This window comes from Hevea brasiliensis, chromosome 17 (assembly GCF_030052815.1).
Source record: "Hevea brasiliensis isolate MT/VB/25A 57/8 chromosome 17, ASM3005281v1, whole genome shotgun sequence".
NCBI lineage: Eukaryota > Viridiplantae > Streptophyta > Magnoliopsida > Malpighiales > Euphorbiaceae > Hevea > Hevea brasiliensis.
In genome coordinates, this window is record NC_079509.1 from 17,914,313 (window position 1) to 17,939,546 (window position 25,234).

The 25,234-nt window shown below is 34.7% G+C and overlaps 2 protein-coding genes across 9 annotated transcripts; one reads left to right on the forward strand and one right to left on the reverse strand.

The window, feature by feature from the left end:
• On the forward strand, positions 1–5,372 carry LOC110658335 (UDP-arabinose 4-epimerase 1). 7 transcript variants are annotated; one of them, XM_021815905.2, is made up of 12 exons: positions 295–436; positions 528–570; positions 1,167–1,334; positions 1,450–1,574; positions 1,757–1,870; positions 1,984–2,091; positions 2,193–2,284; positions 2,781–2,922; positions 3,088–3,182; positions 4,267–4,396; positions 4,611–4,755; positions 4,845–5,372. In XM_021815905.2, exons 3-12 carry the CDS (start codon positions 1,274–1,276, stop codon positions 5,084–5,086), a joined length of 1,254 nt encoding a protein of 417 aa, XP_021671597.2. In that variant the 5' UTR covers positions 295–436; positions 528–570; positions 1,167–1,273; the 3' UTR covers positions 5,087–5,372. The 7 variants fall into 7 exon arrangements, with proteins under 7 accessions (XP_021671593.2, XP_021671594.2, XP_021671599.2 ...); XM_021815901.2 differs by lacking the exons at positions 295–436; positions 528–570 and adding an exon at positions 1–158; XM_021815902.2 differs by lacking the exons at positions 295–436; positions 528–570 and adding an exon at positions 3–158 and having other exon boundaries at positions 1,164–1,334.
• A 76-nt stretch (positions 5,373–5,448) lies between these two features.
• Positions 5,449–24,535, reverse strand: LOC110658349 (isoamylase 1, chloroplastic). 2 transcript variants are annotated; one of them, XM_058139655.1, is made up of 18 exons: positions 23,940–24,533; positions 23,683–23,865; positions 23,398–23,490; positions 22,388–22,540; positions 19,924–20,015; positions 19,178–19,319; positions 18,991–19,098; positions 18,223–18,308; positions 17,540–17,611; positions 17,313–17,439; positions 11,311–11,397; positions 9,691–9,783; positions 9,120–9,278; positions 8,619–8,702; positions 7,191–7,271; positions 7,023–7,105; positions 6,813–6,930; positions 5,449–5,859 (listed from the first exon to the last, which is right to left on the reverse strand). In XM_058139655.1, exons 1-18 carry the CDS (start codon positions 24,300–24,302, stop codon positions 5,596–5,598), a joined length of 2,388 nt encoding a protein of 795 aa, XP_057995638.1. In that variant the 5' UTR covers positions 24,303–24,533; the 3' UTR covers positions 5,449–5,595. The 2 variants fall into 2 exon arrangements, with proteins under 2 accessions (XP_057995638.1, XP_057995639.1); XM_058139656.1 differs by lacking the exon at positions 5,449–5,859 and adding an exon at positions 6,162–6,459 and having other exon boundaries at positions 23,940–24,535.
• Between the last annotated feature and the right edge of the window lie 699 nt (positions 24,536–25,234).

Genomic DNA, 25,234 nt, shown 5'->3' on the forward strand with positions numbered 1-25,234 from the left:
ATCCTCTCCTCTTCGCGCTGGACAAAATGGGCGCACAGAGACTTCCTCGCCTATTACAACTCTCCCTCTCCTTCTCTCTCTTCCTTCTTGGCTTCTTCATATTCAAACGTACCCTCTCATGACACCAGGGGACCTCGTCCTGTCCTTTTTACGTTGTCGTACGTACATGTTCTTTCTCTCTCTCTGTGTAAAATTCTTTAAATTTCTTACCTTTCCCTCTATCTTTACGTTTCCGATCGTCACGGGTATTTTTTTTTTTAAGTTTTGGGTTATGGGTTCTGTCTTGTGTGTGTATTTATGTGCCTTCCTGTGATGGGTGTATTGCATGGCCTTGTTTATATAAATGGAAGTGGGGATCTTTGTGATTCTTGAGAAATTATTTTTTTCCTCAGCTTTTCCTTATCTGCAACTGCGATAATTGTCCTGCTTTTTTCAGGTTCTGTGTTTTGGCAATTAATGCGTTTCTTTTTTTGGAAAATCTTATATTTTGACAGCTTCAAGTTTCTCTGGTCTTTATATATTCGCAGGACTAGAGCTCGCAACCTTTGCCATTCTCAGTTTCTTTTCCGGGTTTGTCAAAGGGTCCTTATTGGGTGGTTTTCCAGTATAATTTTCAGATGGGTGGTTTTGGATCTTGGGAATTCTGATTTTTTAAATTTTGGATTTGGTTTGTTCCTCTTCTTTTCTTACTGGGATTTATATATTTGCTAAAAACCTGATCGCTTGCATTTTCTTTTTCTATGGGCAGACATGCCCTGACAAATAATTATAATGACCAAAATTTGAGCTTGGATGTTTTTGCTCTCTTATGGCTTTTGTGATCTCTTTGGATCTTCAAACTCTCCTTCCCTCTCCACCCCTCTCTCTCTCTCTCTCTCTCTCTCTCTCTCTCTCTTTCATTATTATAATTTGAATTTCGGGCTATTTTTTTCCCCTCAAATTCTGTTGTAAAAATTTTGATACTTTCTACTATTTAACTTTTTGCCTTTCTGTTCATTTATACAATGCTTATATACAGGGCCCAGCCTTACTTTCTTTTGGTTTTGATTTTACCTTTTTCATATTTGTATTTTTGTTTTTTAAATGTTCTATCTCTTTTGTTCTAGTTGTATTTAAATCTATTTCAGAATTGATGATTGTTTATTGCTTGATTTTCGTTGCAGTAGATTGGAGCAGAAACTGCAAAATTTTGGGGGAATTCTTAATTGATCATTGATACAGAAGTGTAATTTTGAATCCTGTTGAAGGTATTAGTGTTGTAGAGATTCTCCAAATGCTACATATTGGCAGGACCAGAAATCAGCCAAGGTCCAACAGATCAATGCCGCTTGGAGGTCTGTTTTCTTCTACCTTTGGAAATTAATATGCTCCTCTTTGCTTATGGTGGACTTTCGATTTTGAATCAATTGTTGTTTTTAGGATAGAATTTTAGTGTTTCTCCTGTTGCAGGCCTGGATTATGCAGACCCTAAAAGGAAGGGTAATTATGTAGGGAAGATCCTTTTGGCTGCTGCTCTCACAGCCTTATGCATTATTATGCTCAAACAATCCCCAACATTCAATACTCCAAGCCCGGTAATTCGTCGACTCTATGTTCAACTTTCATCTGTTTACTAGGTACTCTGTTCTGGTAGAGTCGGCATCGATATAGTAAATCAGATCTTGATTGCTTAGGTTTTGCATTTTCATTGAATTGTACTCTGTTCTATGTTAATTCCATAACATTTTTCATCATTTTTCGGTTGGACTTTTTCCAGTTCTCCATGCATGAAGAAGGGGTGACTCATGTGCTTGTGACTGGTGGTGCTGGCTACATTGGTTCACATGCTGCAATGCGACTTTTAAAGGATGGCTACAGGGTAACCATAGTGGTATGTTCATTTCATGCAATGTAAAACTTCCTGTATGTATCTTTTATAGCTCTGCAATTCTAATTAGTTATTGCTATGGATGTATAAATGAAAAGGCTTTTAATTTTTGACAGGATAACCTCTCACGGGGAAATCTTGGTGCTATCAAAGTTCTACAAGAATTATTTCCACAACCTGGGAGGCTTCAGTTCATATATACTGACCTGGGGGATGCAAAAGCTGTATCCTTGTTGTGCAATTTATAGAATAAGATTTTATTTTTGGGTGTGTGAATGTCCGAACTTGGATGTAGCAATTTGCTTCCTTTACTAAAACTTTTCAGGTTAACAAAATATTCTCAGAAAATGCATTTGATGCTGTGATGCACTTTGCCGCTGTTGCATATGTTGGGGAAAGCACCATGGATCCTCTTAAGTAAGTTTTGTTTGTGGTTTGAAGTAGGCATGTTAAAATTTCTGTTGAACTTGGAGGCAAAAAGCATTCTCTTTTGGCTTGTTGCAATTTGTGTGTTGACTTGCATGTGGTGATGATAGCGATAATGAGTAACTGAATTAGGTGTTCCCAAACACACATTTGAACTTTGGTGGACAACTAAACACTGAAGTTTGAATATAGGAACTTCAGCCAATGATTAGATAGTGATGGGGGGATAACAGCTGACTGAATCTTGCATATACATTTTTCTTTACACTGAGAATCATAGGAAAATCCATCGGAATCTATAGAACATAGAAAATTTCTTTTGAATCTGATATTATGGACATCATATTGAAACCTTGAGAGTTATTTTAGGGCATTCTCATGTAGTTTTGAAGCATCTTCAAAGGAAACTACCAATGTTGTTTTATTATCTAAACTTAATACATAATTGTCTGTGCCTAATTATGATATTATTTTTCTTGTTACAAAGGTACTATCACAACATTACATCAAATACCTTGGTAGTCCTGGAGTCAATGGCTGCACATGATGTGAAGACTTTGATATATTCAAGTACATGTGCAACATATGGGGAGCCTGAGAAGATGCCCATTACTGAAGACACTCCACAGGTTATGGCTGAGAAACTTGATTATATGTTAACTAGGCAGTATGATTTACTTGTTTGTAGAGTTTGAATTTTTAATTTATGGCTAGAAAGTTTTAGAATGGGAGGCTTAGACTGTGCATGAAATTTTATTGCTAGATGACTGATATATATTCCTCCATCATCTCAGGTCCCAATTAATCCATATGGAAAAGCCAAGAAGATGGCAGAAGATATCATACTGGATTTTTCTAAAAATTCTGACATGGCAGTTATGATTCTAAGGTTGGTGTTCCAATAGATTCTATTGAACTCCTTGAGTCTTTAAAAATTTTTCCCTTAACGGTTACTCTTGCAGGAATTCAGGTAATTTTCTTATTGTTTCTCATCTTCAAATTCTTTCTCAAAAACCTCATTTAATCATCTGCTTGTATATATATATATATATATATATATATTTTTTTTTTTTATAATTTTGTTTTATTATTTTAGCTTATGATTGCAAGAATTGCATTAAGATGGTGGGAGATTTGTACCTTGAGTTTCCAAAACACCACTAGTAAATACACAATTACAATTAGAGATCCTATTTGTTTTGTAACCCATTGACTTCTGCTCTTGCTATGGAATAACTCCCTTGTGGGAGGAGGCTTGTGATTTTTGTTTGAGATCACTCCATGTAACTATGCCTGTTGTCTCACACCTGGCTGGCTTTCACCTCCCATTGTTCACGTTTTGGTCTCACAGCCAGGTGAAACCTGTATTTGGCAGAAATTCTCTCAACTTGGAAAACTACATGAAATTTTTGAAATCAGGATAAGTAATAACTTGAAGACATGATTTTCTTATTTATTCTTTTAATCGAATTAATTAAGTCTACTTTATTGTTTGTTTTCATGGTTTAGCCTTTTTTTGCATTCTTTATGCAAAATCAAGTTATTGTAGAAGATGATTCCTTCACAGCATTCTGGAAAGGTGTCTACTTCAGATTTTTAGCATTCAATATTATTGTTTTTAGGCTAGCAGCTTATGCTGTATTTGGCCCTTTATTTTGTCAACTGCAGCTTTTTGCAAAGCGGCTCTCAGCTGCCTTTTAAAACAGGAGCATGTGCAGGCCAAACTTTGGAATATGTAAACACAATGCCAGATGGCTATTAGTGCTACTAATAGCTGATGGGGTCCCATACATGGTCTCCATCTTATTTTCAAACTCATGTGAAAAGATGGGTTTTTGAGCATATATTTGATAAGTTAAATCTCTCTCATATAAGTGCACTACTGTCTGCCTTGGATTTGAAAATTTAATAATAAGGGATTGTCTCTTCCATTAGTTGCTTATTGATGCATCTTTCTTGTGAATGACTCCCAGATACTTCAATGTGATTGGTTCAGATCCAGATGGCAGACTGGGTGAGGCTCCCAGACCCGAACTGCGTGAGCATGGGAGAATTTCTGGTGCTTGTTTTGATGCAGCTCGCGGTATTGTTCCTGGCTTGAAGGTACTCGTTTATATTTCCTTCACTTTTTCCTTTTGGATTAATATTGCAACTTGCTTGCCATATTATTTCATACCAAAATTTTCGGTGTAGTTTCACCTCTATAGAACTTCTTCCAATGTCTATCTGCTTCCACAAAGGGCAAATTGACACTTTTGAAAATGAATGCAATGATCATCCAGCTAACATTAATCTGGTGTTTTCAATTCCTGTGCAGGTCAAAGGAACAGATTACAAGACACATGATGGCACTTGTATTCGAGATTATATTGATGTTACTGATCTTGTTGATGCTCACGTGAAAGCCCTTGAAAAGTCAATGCCTGGTAAAGTTGGGATCTACAACGTTGGCACTGGAAAAGGTGAACAGTTTGAACGTCAAATTTTTATTTATTTATTTATTTTTCTTCCCTTTATTGTTCTGTTTATTGTTTCTGGTTCCCATCATCAGGTAGTTCTGTCAAGGAATTTGTGGAGGCATGTAAGAAGGCAACCGGTGTGAACATCAAAGTCGATTATTTACCTCGCCGACCTGGTGACTATGCTGAAGTTTACAGTGATCCCACAAAGATTAGGCTTGAGCTGAACTGGACAGCACAGCACATTGATCTCCAGCAGAGCTTGAAGACTGCATGGAGATGGCAAAAGTCGCATAGGAATGGATATGGATCACCACTGGTGATGTCTTCTTGAAACATTGAGGGCAGTTTCATAGCAGAAATTTAACTAGACCTCTTGCAGCCCCTACTCTGAGCTGTGCTTCTATCATATTAGAGGATAAGGGGTCTCAAAGAAAATTTTTTTCCCTATCTAATATATAATGGTAGGAGTAGCAAATTCATTATGTGTATTGAACTGATAATAGATTAATAATATGATTGCCCAATTGTTGGGATGCAGGTATAGTTTCTATTTGATTTACTTTTTGTATCATATAACGTTAAACAATTTTGGTTATATATTTATTTATTTTTGGCAATTCTTACTCTTCAAGTTCAGTTCCTCGAAAGGCCTCTTGGATGCAGAATCATTCGAGGCACCAATTGTTCACCTGCTAAGCCTAGAGGTATTTCTGTAAATGAATAAAAAAGGTTTAAAATATCATCTACATTGCATGTACATTATTGGGCTCTAAATGCCTTAAGTTGGAAATATGTACAACTGACTTTGAAGCATTACTTTCATGGAAGATAGGTTTCAAGCTAAGCATTTTCATCAGGAGAAAGGATGAGGATGATAGAAGAATAACTATGCATAGGGTACAAATTTGCGTCAAGGAAGTGAGCATACTGTTTAATAGCAGTATCTCTTCCAGGGACGTCGCTGGAAAGAAAGTCGTATGGCGCAGGCTTGCTAGTGTCTACCAGAGGCTCCCATCTGTATCCTGGCCGTTCAGGCAGTGCTATGATAACAGGCAAATGATTAGCATTGAAAGCAACATAGATCTCTCCCTTTGCCGAGTCCATCTGTGACAACCCATGCTAAGCATCACTTAAAACAACAGGTGATGCCAAAAAGGACATCCAAGAATAAACCTAAAGGACAATGGTTGAGGCACCGTAGCAATTGTGAGAAGTGAACTATTATTTTTCAAACTTTGCAAATTCTAACAGTTTTGGACCCTAAAAGAGGCATCTATCTATACCATAAGCTACTCTTCTCTATTATTTTGTAATAATTATTATCTTTTTTCACATTTTCAGCAACTTTACCAATTTCAGTTATCATACTTTTCACAAATGTCGATATGAATCCAAGAAAAAGGACATCACAAAAATAACACTGCCCATCCTACTTCTAGGAAAGTATCAAAGACAGGCATCTCTATATTATCAATTCATAAGCATGGTCTGATCACTTCCACTTTGACAAGGTCTGATCACTTACAGTCAGAGGAAAATTATCTACTTGAGAAATGATCCTATACACATGCAGTGCACGGCCTCTAAATTTTAAGACAAAATATGGTTATAAGTTTTTGATTACCTACAAATTATTGAACTAAAAGAAGATACATCTGAAGGAGACTCTGATTGAAATTTTAACGCGTTCTCCTTGCTTGTTTCCTGGACAAGGTTATTAAAGTTGTTTCAACAGTGCGTACACATGGAGGATGCTGCACCATGTCTATTATTATTATATATTGCAATTAGAAGTAAAGGGTAAGCAGAGTACTTTTTTCTCATTTACTGCCACTTTGGTAGCAATTAGCTGAGTCTATCAGGCCACTTGTTTTCAATTGTTAGAGCCAACTATGTGCACTAATGGATTTTAAAACTATATCCTACTGGGACACATTGTGTATCAGAAGACAAAAGCAGTTTGGTGAGATTCACGCAGCCACTGAGGCAGTGCTCAAGTAGTTTTAGGGAGGGGGGAAGTGGATGTTCGGTATATATCTCAGACAAAAAAAGCATACCAGCGTAAATGCCACAAAACGGCTTGTTTCAGACCAATCTGGCACCCCAGGGTTATGACCATGCCATTGTAACCTCTCTGCTGTTGGGAAATCATTCAGACCAAGGGACTCGCATTCACTGAAAGATCATATCACATGATATGTGGAAAATGTAGGTTGAAGAATAAACAAACTGCATAAAGCAGAGGTTTATGTCAAAGAAACACTCACTGGCGGAACTTGGTCATCAGGCAGCAAAATCTATAGAAATCTGATGACGACTCTTCCTTCTTATCCCACCGGAAGTAATTAATCTGCATCACATTACATGATCAGTAAATATTATCAGCAGTTGCTTCTGAAATAGATGCCAGACAGCAGCAGATTGCAGAGGATCACATAGTTATCATGGCAATATGTATTGTTGTTTCCCCCTTTTGTGTGACCATATTCATCCCCCATATATATCATTGGAACGCCCTGGTAAAGACAAAAGATCAAGGTCAGTTTATAATGTCCTTTCTGGGTTAAGATAAAATTAGGTAACTACAATATGCGTTTCAGCACCATTAGCGCAGATAGGTGCAGAAAGAGCTGAGAGCTCTCACAACCAACAAACAAATTTAACTGAATTGTAGCAAAGAAGAAAACTGGATGACAGTAGAAAAGCATCTGATGATGATTCTTATCTAGTTATATAATGTTAATGTTAGATACTTGCAAGAAAATTTGACCTGCTATATAGGTTTCTACTTTCGAAAGTATTGCCCATTAATTTTCTATTCCCACCACAATATAATATTATGCACCAGCTTCAGGCTTTTTCGGTCATTCAACAATCTTTTGAAAAGACCGTCAACTTTTGAGGCAAAGTTTAAGTGGACCATCTTCCATAGCATAAAAAATATAATAAGAGCCACTCTAATTGATCTGTACTGGTGCAACAATACAGTGAACTACTTGTTTTAGGACTACTACAATCTGTTATTTAACACTTTTCTTACAGGAGTAGCTTAATTTTCCGAGTTCAACAGTGTGCTTTTTTGGAGTCAAGTACGCTCTCTCTTTTATAGTATATATTTGAGGAGAACTGTAATTTGATTTTCTTTTCTTGCTGAAGCATTTCAATTAGTTCATTGCTTACTGTCCACTGGAGGAAAGAGATGGAAGAAAAAGATGAAGGAAGACTGATAAAAAGAAACAGTAAAGGCTCAGTCAAGTCTAGAATAGGAAAATAAGTAGAAATGGAGACAAGCTTGCAGATTTGGTAAAGCAAAAGAAGATTGTAAAACATGGATAAGAGGATTAGCAACTGGAATTATGAAGTGACGCCTATGTGTTCCTCCCCAAAATAAAAGCAACTTTAAGAAATGGAGAATTGACAGATGATGGTTGGGGGAAGTGATAATGTAATTAGGACTGCAAATTAAGTACACAGATGATAATATTTGACTCCCTTTCTGCCCACTTACTCTTTTTTCCCCCCTCCTGTTTTCCAGGGAATTATAAGATACATGATCAAGGAAATTAAGTTTTCTCATTACAACAAATGTACACAGTATTGTATGTTGCAAAATGCAAGCTCCCTTCTCATCTGTCATTGATACAGTAGAACATGAGATCAACCAGGCTCTGATGTAAACTCTTCTCCATTTCCCATTAATCCTCTACAAAAACAGCTGTTCTAGGAGACTCAAAATAGATATCTCAGCCACAAGTAGAGAAGTGCAAAATCTATCATGTACTACTCAAATATCTTTAATTAATGGGCTAAAAGAAGTCGTAATTATCCCAAATGTAAATGTGCGAGTATAAAATGAAACTTACTTGTGAAACCATGAGACAAAGAAAGAAATTACACATTTGTCGTTTCCTCAACTTCTTCACTGAGACGCTTGCAAACTCCCCTTCCTATGCAGTGATTTAACGAAATAGAATGAATTAGCATAAATAAGGAAGCCAAATAAGACCATTTCCTGGAATGATCAAATTTACATAAACTGAAAAAAAATGTGATCATACAATTTGCTCTAACAAGAGGGTGTAAGTAGAAGAAAGAGTTGCTATGCCAGGTAATCTAATGATTTTGCCTCTTCATTTTTCCTCCTATAAAATCCAAGACATAACTACATACAAGAACATAAAAATAAAAAATAAATAAAAGTAACTCCCTCCAGTTAAGTTGAATAGCAGTCAAAGAAACCACCCCAAAAGCCCACAGAAATGCAAAAAACCACCTTGTCCCACAATAAATTAAAAGACAAAAATGATTTTCGAAGTGGGCATTCCTTTCCATCCAAATTCAAACAATAGCAGAGCTAACTTTACCTGTCCACAGTTCCAGCTATTGTTATGGTTTTCTCCATCATTGTTGTCTTCCCCATTTGCCAAGTTATTTTTGTTGTTATAAGTCACCAAATCAGCCAAAGTAAAACCATCATGTGCACATACAAAGTTGATGCTGTTCCATGGTTTCCTTCCTCCTTCCTGATTCATCAATTCATTCAGAAACCACAATTATATTGTTGCAATATAGAATTGAAAAACATCATGGTTAAATGGACTCAGGATATATTTTACATGGATTCATAGGCCAGCATACATGTGAAAAAATGTCTGAGTGCTAGAGAAGTGTATATTTATTACATTTCTCAGTAATATGGAGTGTCACCATATCATTATTCCATAAGAAATGAGCACCTACAGATACTTCAAGGGAAGGTACAAGTTGCATGTGTTGAGTATATAATCCCATACAAATTAGGAGTATAGAGAATATACAAAAAATTAATTAATAAATAAATGATAGGCACAATATAGCAAATAATGGGATCAACAGCATCCAATATAATGCAGAACAGACATAAGAATTAGAAAGACTAACACTATTAATGCACACCTGGTATAAATTAGGGCTCCCACATAGGCATTCGGCAAAAGCCCCAGAAAAGCCATCTGTACCCTTGATGAACTGCCTCACGGTGTCACGATACTAAAATTGATAAAAACATAAGGGAGATATTAAGATAAATAAGATCAAGCCGATACCCAATTGAAATATCGTCAATGCATATTAAAAAAAAAATTGTCTAAGGCTATGATTGTAATTTTATCCTATATAACATCATTATATGATGATACAAGATGGAAGCAAATATACAATTTCCTTTCCTCTGATCTCTTTCAGCGATCTGCATTTTTCCTTCTATTTTCTCTTGTTTTTCATTTTGTTCACTCCTTAATTTATTTTCTTCAAATTCAAATACACAAGGCAACACATATGCTATAAGTGACAATTTCACCTGGGGGATTAAATATGAAAAATTAATTATGAATTTCACAGAGGGATGGAGGGAGAATGGGGGCAAGCGAGTCCCATGGCCCCCCAAACCATCTAAAATTTTCTTGCGTATATATGTATGCCCAAGAAAAATATTTATTTTATTTTAGTTGTTGGCCCCCTCAAAAATAATTTTATATTGTTTAATCGTGATATAGGTAATGTAAAATATTAGAACCATTTGTTTCTCATTATATATTCAACAATTTTTTTTTATAGCATTGACACCCTCAACGATTTTCAAATTTGTTACAAGCCTTAGTTTCCTCTATATAGGTTCTGGTAGAAGAGTACACTATGGATGTTTCAATATGTTATGTTATTCAACTAATTGTGACATATCTAAACATTAAAGTCCAAGTTCTACTTAGCAATGGATAGGGTATTTGAGGGTACCTAGCCCGACTGAATCCTATTAGGATAGATTTGGACGCTATATAATCAGGTTTGGGACAGGGTCGGGTTTTATATGTTGGATATTCATTTCCTGAACCCATTTATATAAATAATTAAATAAATATAAAATATATGTTTTTAATGATAATATTTATAATATTTATTTATTATATTTAAAAAAAATCTATTTTAAATATTTTATACAATTATTAAATTTTTTAAATATAACTTATTAATAAAAAAATTTTACGTAGATTATTAATTAAAATATATAAAATTTGGATATTGGGAATATTAATAGGGTTTGGATTCGGCTAGGTGATTTTCGCTGGTACTTTACCCATTGCCATCCTTCTCACCCCCTTAATCAGAAATGAAGTTCTTTACATTGGAAAAGCTAAGAAACAGTCATTGTTTGTGGAGTAACAATCACAATATAAAAATGTTCAATGAACAATTGAAAAACACATAAAATGATGAATGGTATAATTGTGAAGATAATACCTATGATCATCTATAATAATGAAAACAGTGGTCACAATGTTAATAATGATAGTGACAATTCAATGGGCACTAGTTACGACCCTGATCTAATTGCAAAATCCATCCCAGCTAATTACTGCCAATTTCAGCATTATGGAGTTCAGGGGAAGGTGGGAAAATAAGTGGTCACATGGCAAGCAATATATTGCAGATATTTTATGCAGAGTTGCTTTCAAATCTTTATTTACCAGAGATCGATTGAAATGATACTCTATACAACAGTTTAACTTCCAAACTGACCTTCCCATTCCATTCCGACCATATTTGCCAATGAGGAAATGTACCAACTTGATACAAGCCTCCTGCATCCCATGCTTCAGCTATGAGCTATTTGACAAAGATAAAAATAGAAGTCAGCATCAATTGAGAATAATGGCATTGCCATAAAAATATGAGATTAGCTATCAATTAGTCACGAAACTAATACAAATGAAATAATAGTGCACGACACGCCAATAAAAGAAAATCCAAGAAGCAAAAGGGGCGAAAAAAAAGAACTCAGAAACTGAGAATCAAAGTAAAACATTAAAACTAATCCAGAAAAACAAAGGAAATGGATACGTTTGGAATTAATATTACTTGTGCTAATAAGAGTTTTGCAAGGAAGACAATCAGTGCTATCAAGGCGAAAGGCGACAGGGTACACTATGGTGTTAGGCAAGAGGCAAGGTGAGGGCCTTTTTGAAACAAGGCCCCACAACCTAAATTGCTTAAATTATGGGTAAAGAAGTTAGTCCATAGGACAGATAGTATAATAGATAGTGGAACAGAACACAAGATAGACATAGAAAACAATAGAAGATATCATAGAAAGAGACCAATTAGGAAGGAACAGGATAAGAGGAGGATCAGAGTTGGTACTTGGAATGTTGGATCACTTACAGGAAAATTAATGGAGCTTGTGGATACCTTGGAAAGGAGAAGGGTGAATATTGCTTGCATTCAGGAGACTAAATGGGTAGGAGAGAAAAGCAAGGAAGTGGGTAATTCAGGGTACAAACTGTGATTTACCGGAAATGAGAGAAATAAGAACGGAGTGGGCATAATCATAGATATGACATTGAAAGACGCTGTAATGGCTGTGAAAAGAGTAGGAGATAGAATTATACTAGTAAAACTAGTACTAGAAGGAGAAACAATAAATATAGTTAGTGCTTATGCCCCATAAATAGGACTAGATAGTGAGAGTAAATAAAAGTTTTGGAAAAATATGAATGATTTAATGGATAACATACCAAATGATGAAAATGTTTTCATTGGTAGAGATTTGAATGGACATGTGGGAAGTGATAGGCAAGGTTATGAGAATGTTCATGGAGGTTTTGGTTTTGGCAATCGAAATGAGGAGGGAAAAAGCATCCTGGATTTTGTTATGGCATACGACCTAATACTAGCAAATACCTACTTTATAAAAAGAAAGTCACATTTAGTGACTTTCAAAAGTAGGCAGCATAGAAGCCAAATCGACTTCCTCTTAACCAGGAAGACAAATAGAGCTCTATGCAAGGATTGCAAGGTCATTCTAGGAGAGGCTTTAACAAGTCAATATCGGTTAGTGGTCTTAGATGTCAAGTTTAGGAACAATTCAAGTAAGGTCAGAAGAAATAGTGTAGCTCGAACAAAGTGGTAGGAGTTCAAAGGAGTAAAGCAAGTGAAGTTCAAAAATGAGCTTCTCGAGTCCGAAGCATGGAAGCTGGATATGGAGGCCAATGATATGTGGATACAGATAGCATCAAAGATTAGAGAAGTAGCTAGAAAAGTACTTGGAGAGTCTAAAGGACATAGACCACCCTCAAAAGAGAGATGGTGGTGGGATGAGAAAGTACAAAAAGCAATGAAGAGAAAAAGGGAATGGTATAAGAAATTACCTAAATGTGATAATAATGAGGCATATGAACAGTACAAGATAGCAAAGAAAGAGGCAAAAAAGGCAGTTAGTCAAGCAAAAGCACAAGCCTTTGAAACGTTATATGAGAAACTTGGAACTAAAGAAGGGGAGAAATATATTTATAGATTAGCAAGGAGGAGAGAAAGGAAATGTCAAGATCTTAATCAAGTTAGGCGCATTAAGGATAAAGAAGGAAAAGTGTTGGTGAAAGATGAGGACATTAAAAAAAGATGGAGAAATTATTTTAATGATCTCTTTAATAATAGTCAAAATGGTAATAACGTGAATATAGACTATAGAACAATAGAAAAGAATGTGAATTATATTAGAAGGATTAGATCTTTAGAAGTAAAGGAAGCACTTAAGAGAATGAAAGTAGGTAAAGCCTATGGACCCGATAGAATACCAATTGAAGAGTGGAAATGTTTGGGAGATATGAGAGTGGCATGGTTAACTAAATTATTTATTAAGATTCTAAACTCAAAGAAAATACATGATGAATGGAGGAGTATTTTAGTACCTATTTTTAAGGAAGACATACAGAGTTGCTCGAACTATAGGGAAATTAAACTCATGAGCCATACTATGAAGTTGTGGGAGAGAGTTGTGAAGCATCGACTACGTCATGATACTTCTATCTCTCTCAATCAATTTGGCTTCATGTCCAGTCGTTCAACTATGGAAGCGATCTTTCTCATTAGAAGCTTGATGGAGAAATATAGAGATGTGAAGAAAGATCTACACATGATTTTTATTGATTTGGATAAGGCTTATGATAGTGTTCCAAGAGATGTCTTATGGAGTGTGTTAGAACAAAAGAGAGTATCCATTAGGTACATACAAGTGTTGAAAGATATGTATGAAGGAGCAACTACTATTGTGCGCACAGTGGGAGGGACACGAGATTTTTCGATCTCAATTGGATTACACCAAGAATCAGCTATTTAGATGAATTGACGAAACATATACAAGAGAGTATTCCTTGGTGTATGATGGTTGCGGATGATATTGTTCTGATAGATGAGACGCGAGAAAGAGTTAATAGAAAGCTAGAGCTTTGGAGAAGTACTCTAGAGTCAAAGGGCTTTAAGTTAAGCAGAACGACGACAGAATACATGTATTGCAAGTTCAGTGAAGGCCAAACTGGTGATAGGGAAGAAGTTAATTTGGATGGAGTGGTACTATCCCAAAGTAATCACTTTAAATATCTCGGCTCAGTCCTTCAAGTAGATGAGGGATGTGAGGAGGATGTTAGTCATAGGATTAAAGCCGGATGGTTGAAGTGGAGACGTGCCATGGAAGTTTTATGTGATCGCAAGATTCCTAATAAGTTGAAAGGAAAATTTTACCGTACAGCCATACGACCGGCTATGTTTTATGGTAGTGAGTATTTGGCACTGAAGGAGTCATATGCGTCTAAGATAAGAGTTGCAGAGATGAGAATGTTAAGGTGGATGAGTGGCCATACTAGACTAGATAAAGTCCATAATGAGAGTATTAGAGAAAAGGTAGGAGTGGTGCCAATTGAGGATAAGTTGAGAGAAGGGAGATTGAAGTGGTTTGGTCATGTGAAGCATAGACATACGGAGGCTCCAGTTAGACAAGTAGAACACATTAGGTTAGAGGATAGAAAGAAAAAAAAGGGTAGACCTAAATTGACTTGGAGGAGAGTAGTACAACATGACCTAGAAGCATTACACATTTCTGAGGATTTAACCCAAAATCGTTTAGAGTGGAGAAAGCGAATCCATATAGTCGACCCTAAATTTTTGGTATAAAGGCTTAGTTGAGTTGAGTATATATATATATATATATATATATATACTTCTAATATAAAAATTCATATATTTAACTAGTTTAATCAACAACAAGACAATACAAGTAGGTCAAAAGGAGCATGATTTTTAATTATAGCTAAATTTTTCACAACCTACATATGCTCACCAAATTAACAAGAATAAAAAGTAGAAGTAACAAGAAATTAACAACAAACTAACCATTAACAATACCCATATAAATTAAGTAACAAATTGACAACTAATTAGCAATAATAAAAAGTAAAACTAACAAGAAATTAACAAAATAGAAATTAAACAACAAATTAACAACTAATTAATAAGAATAAAAAGAAAAAGTAATAAGAAATTAACAAATTAACAATGCCCATATAAGTTAATTAGTAAATTAACAATTAATTAACAAGAATAAAAAGTACAAGTAACAAGAAATTAACAAATTAATAACAAATTAATAATACCCATATAAATTAACAACACCCATACAATAGAATTCAAGAAGAGAGGAGGAGGAGAGAAAAAGAAGGAAAAAAAAAAGTAAAAAGAAAAACAAAATGTGCAAAATGACACTGCTGTGTTGAGACAAGAACAAATTATAGGAGAAGGGGAGAATAAAAAGAGGAAAGAGAGAGAGAGAGAGAGAGAGAGAGAGAGAGAGACTCGATTGTTGAGAGAGAAGAGCTACTGTGAGTGTTTCTCTTTTGCGTGAGGTCTATGAGTGTTTTTTGTGAGGTAGGCTAGTAGGGTTTTAATTTTATTTAGGGTTAAAAAAATTAAAAAGGAAAAAAAAATTGTGGTTTCTTCATAGAGGCGTCGCCTCAGTGCCTCAGAGCCTCTCGCCTATGTTGCTGAGGCACTCACATTCTCAATGCCAAGCCAGGTGGTGCCAGGTGAGGCGCTATAGGGTCGCCTCTCCTCGCCTCATTGCCTCACTCGCCTTTAATAACATTGAAGACAATAGGCAAAGCTAAAGCAAAGCCTCTAGAGAAGATTCATGAAAAGCTTGATGCATGAGAAGTGGAATAGGATGTCCACAAACTGGCATGAATTAGAGAAAGGAAAAGGTTAGACCTAAATCAAATCTGGTGAGATTGGTAAAAGAGAAGGATATTAGCCAATGATCTAATCTATCTTAATCTGTAGGTGCTTTTTCAATTATATCCTATGCTTTTAGTTTTATCAATTTGGTTTAGAAGTTACTGATTTTGTCTTAATGGTATCCAATGGGGTTGGGGCATGTGCCTGTGCTAACATTTTGTTGAGATAGAAGCTAATCGTGGACAACTTGTTGGTCTAGACGAAATAAGCCCCTTTGAGTCCTAAGAGCCATCAAACAGTAGCATTTGCAAACTTTGCCTCTCATCAAGTTGCTTAAAATGCTTTTTGAGATCAATATTTTGCAAAGAACCATTGTTTAGTGGCTCTTAACGTTTAGGGAGAGCTCTCATCATTTAAGTAATTTTCATCCTTGTCAAAAGTACAGCTCAACACCATTTAGTATGGACACATGGCCTAAACCCATGAGATAAAACAAAATCAATAACTTACGAACCATATTGATAAAATAAGATATCTAATTGAAAAAGTGCACAAAGTTTTGAATATATTAATTACCCCTTTGGACCCCAGTGCACTTTGCACCTTCAATTAAAATGGCTAGAAAATCAACTAGAGGCAATCTTTCTCAAAAGAGGGCTAATTAAGAAATATCAAAAAGAAAGAACAAATTATCCAAGTGGAAAGCAAGTTGAATTGTGTGTCAAGTCATTTCACCCAAGGCAAAGTTGTTCGCTAAACATGTTACATGTCTTCTAGCTCCTCAGAAACATGAGCCTGTTTCATGCAAGTATCAACAAGGTTCTAAAAATTTCTAGTTACGGGATCTGAGAGGGGCAAATTCAATCTTTCCATTATGGTTTTGTGAACGATGCCATATCTTTTTATCAAGTCATTTCACAAAAGGGAATAGCCATAATATATCAAAATAAGAAAGGAAGAAAGAGAAAAAGAGGCTTACTTGGGGTTGGGGCTAGTGGTTGGAGATTCTTTCTTTTTTCTTTTTCCATTCTTATTCTTTTCCTTTCTAGCAGGCTTTATTTGAAGCTTTTATTTGGTTGGTCACTACTAGCCATTTAAGAAAAACAATTATATAAATGTGGGACTTTTTCACAAAATAATCTAACACTGTTATCCCCTATTAGAATCCAGAACTCTTGCTCCACTATTTTATGCATTTGAGGTTATCATCCTTGTAAAGAGTGAAATTTGACTTTGGTGGTTTCTCATTTACAAAAGAGGTCAAAGATTGTGAGAACATCAACATATCACAAGGATGAAAGAAATATCAACAGAAGAACACAATTTCCCTCATAAAAATATGAAAAGTAAGACAACCAAAATTATCTAAACTTCTTAACTATGCTAATTTATTGACCATTGAATTCCCCATGACCTTCTTTGATAGTAAAACACTAAAGAATTCACTTTTAAGAAATATGAATTGATTATGACAAAGTTTCAAAGGAAAAAAAATGAGAAAAGGAGCCTAAAGAAAATACCTTTACTTCACGAAGTATTGGATCATTACTTATCATGTCAATCAATGGAGGGCTCCCAAGAGGGGTGCCAGTCGTCAACAAGTCACCTTCTATTGGATTCCCAAATACGTTCACTGGATCCCAAAGACTAGTTGAGAAACGAAAGTTAAGAAAATCATCGTTTAATATAATCGACGTTTAATATAAAATTACAAGTCTACAGAATATTCAGATTGTTTAACAACAACCTACTACCCCTGGTCATAATAGAAGCAAGATCAAAGCGGAAGCCATCCACATGCATTTCTATTACCCAATATCTGTATCACAAGACAGCAAAATCAAAGCCTTCAAATACAATAGCAAAGAAGTAAATTCACAATTAAACATGATACATATTATATAAAAAAGCTTGTCACCCACAAGCATAGTAAACAAGAATGTAAAGGAAAGTAAAACATAATAGACACATCAAGCATTGACTTTCTCTATAATCTTAGTTTCGCTCCCATAAGCCATTGACACTTGGCCACCATCTAACTGGCATGGTTTTAGATAGCAGCAAATGGCAGGCACAGGGTATTCCTGCATCAATCCCACTACAAACTACCATTGCAACCTTAGTTATGTTAGCTTGTTAATTAATAATGCTCGGTCATTTGATTACCTTTCTATAAAATTGTAAGAAAAAAAAAAGTAAGGAATCATATGAGTGACATCTAAAAAACTTCATTTAGGAGTTCTAAAACATTCCAAGCCATGGATAATATTTTAACTGAAAGTTTTGATGCATTAACAGAATTTCAATTGTATCTAGAAAAAGGAATAAACATCAAACTAAAGAATTGATAAGATAAAAAATGGTGTCTTCTTCCATTTTTCCTTTTAATCTCAGCCATAAACTGGGCATAGAGAGCTCTCACACATTTACCTTAAACAGTCCAATAAAAATTGGCGCACAATAGGATGGTTGCAATTGAATGTGTTCCCACAACCCGAATAATTATAGAACTCTCCCTGTAATGTCATAAAGTAAAAGTTAGGTCACAATAAAACTCACCACAAAAGTCTAAATCATGAACATGTGATCCAACTTTTGAGTGGTTTAAACCCTCTGTGATAGGGATAGTTTAAAAAAAATCTCAAAAGTAAGTCAAGGACCCTCAGCATTTATTGCTAAAGGTGATGTTAGTACGTTACATAACATCAAATTCAACGAAATGATCAGAAAACAAATTTGTCATATCCATCTTGCCTCATTTCTCATTGTTTTATTGAACAAAACATAACAAATATAGTTTAATGTCAGCCATTTTAAATAGATCATCAGAAAGCAGTTGTGAAATCTATATAATTTCCAAAGAACACACAAATCTAAGAGTTTTATGAAGAAAAGGAAATAATAGATATCATTGTATCAACCAAAACTTGAATTAAGAACAAAAACAAGAAAAGACCAGAATGGATAGAGAAACCAAATTCAAAAGAATTACTAAGTCAAAACAACATCCTAGCCAAGGCATTCAATGCCTCAGAAAAAGAAAAATGCAGGCATCTAGTTTCTTTTCCATCATTTAGAATCATCTATTTACTCCCAAGGAGGCACTATATCAGAAAAAAGTAAATCATGTTATTCTCTATGTTGTTTTATTAATTATTGAACATCAGAAACAACTTGCTATCATTTCAAGCACTAGACCTTAGGAGCAAGCATGTAATAGACACTGTTATCAACTCCTCTAAAAGATAAGATGGGGCCTTTCTCATTTCCTTCAGCTGTGTGATTGAAAACAACATCCATGATCACCTGCTCAAGTAAAATGAGGGAACAATATTTAGAAAACCTTAGAATAGAAATTCTACATCATAGATCAACAAAATGCGACCTCAATTCCTCGTTTATGAGCTTCTCTAACAAGAAATTTGAACTCATGAATTGCATCACAGCCACAGTTATGTGTCCCAGCAGAAGAATATCTTGTCATAGGTGAAAAGTAATTGACAGTAGAATAACCCCAAAAGTTCATCCTGGACAAAGGATGAGATTATAAGTTGAATCTGCTAAATGAATTTGTTTGTCAAATTCTTCTTGTTTCTAAAATTCCGAAATTAACAAAAGTTTATATTTTATAGAAGGAAATGGACAATATACATATTAATTCCTTGGAAATTGGAATGCACCATTCTCAGGTCAATTAATTAGGGAACAATAACAGTGAAATTTCAAATGGTAAGATTTTCTGATGGATTGAATAAACAATTGGAGATTTAAGCAACATATGATATGATCGGCCCATCATTATGTTCAGGAATCTAGAATGCAAAAGAAATCATTTTAATTTAACTATTGCTAAAACATTTTAATTTAACTATTGCTAAAATGATAAGACAATACATGTAGCATTGCTCATAATTAGAGAGTGAGAGAGAGAGAAGGAGGTTATCAGCAATAAAGTAGAGTTAACGGTGATCCATTCCCATAATACCTATAATTTTGACTTCATAAAAATTCAGATTTAGCTTTATTAGGAGCTATAGAATTTAAAATGCAATTATCGTAAATGTTCAGCAGCTGATAAATCTTGCATTCCACTCTAAAGAAGTTACTAACAAAAGTAAAAATGGACCATACTTGTAGTCACCCAAGACAGAATTGTAACTGAAGTACTCCAGCTCGTTGAATTCATGGCATGGCATTAACTCTATGCAGTTGACACCAAGTTCCTGAAAAATCAGTAAATGCCTAATGAGGACAGGTAGAATTGTAAAAATTAATAATTCATGAAAACACTCACACCAGCAACTCCAATAAAATCAGCAAACCTTAAGAATAATACAATATGTAACATATTTGCAGGGCAACTCCCAGGTGATAATTAAAGTGTAATACTTATGGAGTCCACTGATTTCTAGAAACAAACTAGCAAAGAGCCAAAGACTACCACCATTAACAGCACAACAGATATCTTTCAACAAAATTTTGTAGCCCCCTGGCAAATATGAAATTGAAGATTCCTAGACAGAGAGTGCTCCAGACAAAATTAACTGAAATGAAAGGTAATCCTCCACAAGAATTAGAATGACAGAAGATACTTGGCACATATTCTGTCTTTTTTCTTTTTGATGACAGCTCAAAGATACTCAACTCAACTAAGCCTTTATCCCAAAAATTTTGGATCGGCTATATGGATTAGCTTTCTCCACTATGAACGATTTTGGGTTAAATCCTCAGAAATATGTAATGCTTCTAGGTCATGTTATACTACTCTCCTCCAAGTCAATTTAGGTCTACCCCTTTTTTTTCTTTCTATCCTCTAACCTAATGTGCTCTACTTGTCTAACTGGAGCCTCCGTATGTTTACGCTTCACATAACCAAACCACCTCAATCTCCCTTCTCTCAACTTATCTTCAATTGGCACCACTCCTACCTTTTCTCTAATACTCTCATTACAGACTTTATCTAGTCTAGTATGGCCACTCATCCACCTTAACATTCTCATCTCTGCAACTCTTATCTTAGATGCATACAACTCTTTCAATGCCCAACACTCACTACCATATAACATAGCCGGTCGTATAGCTGTACGGTAAAATTTTCCTTTCAATTTATTGGGAATCTTACGATCACATAAAACTCCCGTGGCACGTCTCCACTTCAACCATCCGGTTTTAATCCTATGACTAACATCCTGCTCAAATCTCCCATCTACTTGAAGGACTGAGCCTAGATATTTAAAGTAATTACTTTGGGACAGTACCCCTCCATTCAAACTAACTCCTTCCCTATCACCAATTTGGCCTTCACTGAACTTGCAATGCATGTATTCTGTCTTCGTTCTACTTAACTTAAAACCCTTTGACTCCAGAGTACTTCTCCAAAGTTCTAGCTTTCTATTGACTCCTTCTCATGTCTTATCTATCAGAACAATATCATCCGCAAACATCATGCACCAAGGAATACTCTCTTGTATATATTTCGTCAGTTCATCTAAAACTAATATAAAAAGGTAAGGGCTTATGACTGATCCTTGGTGTAATCCAATTGAGATCGGAAAATCTCGTGTTGTGCGCACAATAGTAGTTGCTCCTTCATACATATCTTTCAATACTTGTATGTACCTAATAGATACCCTCTTTTATTCTAACACATTCCATAAGACCTCTCTTGGAACACTATCATAAGCCTTCTCCAAATCAATAAAAACCATGTGTAGATCTTTCTTCACATCTCTATATTTCTCCATCAAGCTTCTAATGAGAAAGATCGCTTCCAAATCAATAAAAACCATGATGACAGCTCAAAGATGATTAATGAAAATTGAACCAGAACTCAGGCAAAGCTTGCAAATAATAGAGCCTGCTAAATTCCAGATAGAGTATATTCGATATTTAATGACTAGTTGCAGACTCCAGTGAGATTAAAACATTGAAAGAAGACAATAGCATGACTTGGCAAACATTGCAAATTTGTTGCACAATAAAATTTTCCTAATATCTAAGGAAATACCTGAATCCAATGTCTGAAAATACTAGAGAATATAATGACACAAAACATTTCTCTCACCCAATGCTACAAAACTATGGGGACTGAAAGGACCCTTTGAAAGCCAGCCTCTTCAAGGGGAGCTCTAGCTAAAATATTATTAAAAAAAAAAAAAAAACCTATATGATACAGCCAGGCTTCTTTCAAAAACCTTCTAATGGCTTTTCAGGGAAGACAACATAAAATTATAAGAGTAAATCCCCATAGAGCAAAGATACCATACAGCACAAAAGATCATTTCGAATGAAGAGAGCTAGGAAACTCAAACCAATGAGAGCCTAAATGGACCACACCATAAAATGAAAGATAAATGCAAACAATATCCCATTCTATTATAATAATTGACAGCCTGGAAAGAAACTATAATTCTCCTAACAAAGTCTACCCAGTCTCCACCAAGTATTCCTTAGCCGTAATTCCCCCAACAAAGGTTGACTGTTGACAGCACTAACTTCTTTAGGACTTAAAAATTAATACTACTCATTTTCCTTATTTTTAAAAATTTACTTCCCTCCCTAGGCAGCCTCATCAAAGAAGCGCGATATAACCTACCTTCAAGTGATCAAGCTTTTCCACAGTAGCAAGATATGTCCCAGGGAATTCAGTTCTGCTAGATTCATGTCGTGTAAAACCTCGAACATGCATCTCATATATCACTAGATCTTTCTGTGGATATTTCAATGGTAAATCTCCTTCCCAGTCAAACTGCAAAAGTCAAAAGCCCAAATGCCTAAAATCATATTCAAGTAACAATCAATTGATTGATATCAAAAATAAAATGGAAACTAGCTCTTAGCCCAGTGCAATTGCACAAGATTCTAATGTCACATAAATAAAAACCAAAAAAGAAAGGTTACACCATACAGATAATTGACTACAATCTGTCCAATGTGCAGTAAAAATTTTACAAAATTTAATCAAAATCAGCAACCTATTCTACTCAAGAACACATAAAATAATCCAGTATAAATGGGTTAGGCTTCAACCTAATATATAAACATATTAAGGCTATTTACAAAATACATTTTGGAAATAAACTCATCAAGATTCAAGCCAAACAATCAACAATAATCTAGAATAAACAGGTTTTTAAGCTATCGTTTCATAGATCAAACTGAGATTTGGTTAATCTAACATTCATTACTGATTAACAAAGTTATACAAGACTTAAAAAAGATTTCAACTGACTAAACTAATTGAAGAAAAAAAAAATCTGTTGATAATGATTTTTTCTTTTGAAACCAAAATTGCCTATGACTTCTTTCAGGAGGCACCAGTTAGGGGGCTTAAAGATGGGATTTGTATGATGGACAACACATATGCCATTGTATGCGCGTGTAAAAAAAAAAAAAAAAAAAAAAAAAAAAACCTTTACCGTCACTTCTTTTAATTCTCATGAACAAAATTTTCTTAGTTAATTATACAAAAACTTATTTACATCTTTTCCAGAACTCTAAATACATTTCACTGCAAATAATAGCATTCGTTCAAAACTCAGTTTGGCTAATAAACAAAGGGAGCAAGGAAGCAAGAAAAGTGGAGAAATTTATTCATATGAGCACCTCATCTTGAGCAGCAGGAATCATGCCAGCCATTTGGGGCCAGCAATTATCATCAGGTCCCAAAACACCAAATTCCCCTCTGCTTATTACTGCCTGGACAAAAAACAGAAAATCAACGGCCATGGCACTTTTTTTTTTTTTTTGGTAAAAGGATCATGGCAATGTTGCAAAAATAAACTGATTCGTAAATTACATAATTAGAGTACAAAATACAAACAAACATAATCTTTTTCTATTATTTTCAAGAATTAAACTTTATGAAGAGGGAGTTTCTATGGTACTAACTTTTGCGTAAGGATCCAACACAATCCGAGAAGAATCAAAGTAATGTCCTTTCTCAGGAGAAAATTTGCCATCAAATCGGTAGCCATATAACATATCTTCAAAATTTCCTTTGAGAAATACATGCCAAATATCCCCAGTCTTATTAGCGAGTGGATCAAGTGGAATCTCCTCAGTCACTGTATTCTGCATCATCAAATGGAAATTCTTACTTTCCAAATGACCTCGAAACAAAAAAATTAAAACGAAAAATTGCTAACCTCCAGCAAATCATCGAGAGAAATCAAACAGAGAGAAGCAGAAACGGCATTGGCAGAATAGACAGCGAAATTAACTCCACCATCACTAGCAGTGGCCCCAAAAGGTGCCGGATAGCCTTCAGTCACCTGAAATTTTCCCAATTTGGGCTTATCGACAACCACAGCAGTCTCCACCTCTGCTCCTCCATCTCTTCTGGCGGCTTGAATCAATGGAGGAGCCTTCTTGACATTTAATAATGATTGAGAATGAAAAGAGCATCTCCTTCGCCGGAATTTGAGAAATTCAGCGGCACCCTTCGTTGGAAGAGGATTGAGCAAGGAAACACAGAGGAAGCGTGAGGTAGCAGATTGAATTAACTCCATATTAATATTAATTGGTCATAATCACCATCGCCATCGTCGTCGTCGTCGTCGTCTTGGTGCAGAGTTGAGGACTAGATAACATCTAAAATCTGTGGATTTGTTTTCGCCACCAAATTTCCGCTAAGTGCGCAGTCACTAATCACTCTCCACTAGGTAACTTCCCTCACTGCTCACTCAGCTGAGCTGCCAATTAGACAAACGGAGATCCAGAACTGTAACATTTTGCCTGGGATGATATCCAGAATCCAACTTTTAATTATTGGGAAATTTACAATTTAATTTCTGATTTTTATTTTAATTATATTTTAGTCCTGAATACTACGTTTATATCTAATTTTAAATTTTACATTACATTATATTTTAATTCTTAAATTTCTTAAAATTTAGTAATTATTTTTTAAAATTTACATTCTATCGTAATTTAATTTTTATATTTTAATATATATATAATAATTTAATCTTTTCATCAATAAATAAATTATTATAAATATTGAAATTATAAAATTAAATTTTTTTTATATTAAAATTAGTCAAAATTTAAGAATTAAATTAATTTTTTAAAATTAAAGGTCTAAAATATACCATAAATTAAAATTTAATGATTAAATTGTAAATTTCTCTCAATTGTTTTATATTATATATACTATTTAAATAAAGTAATTTTTTTAAAAATAATAACTAAAATATATCTAAATTTCCTAAAATCGAGCTTCAAATCTTGTATTTGTAATTATTTTTTTTTGTTATTAGAGTTTAATTCTATTTAATCACAATCTCTTTTTAAAAGTTGAAAAATATAAATATCCCCGCAAATCCATCAGAGACGCAAGAACTTTCTTTCTTTTGAAAGAACGCAAATTTTAACTTAATATCTTCCATTCCGATTACAAAAATATTGATGAATAAGCATAAGAGAAGAAAAATAAAATAAA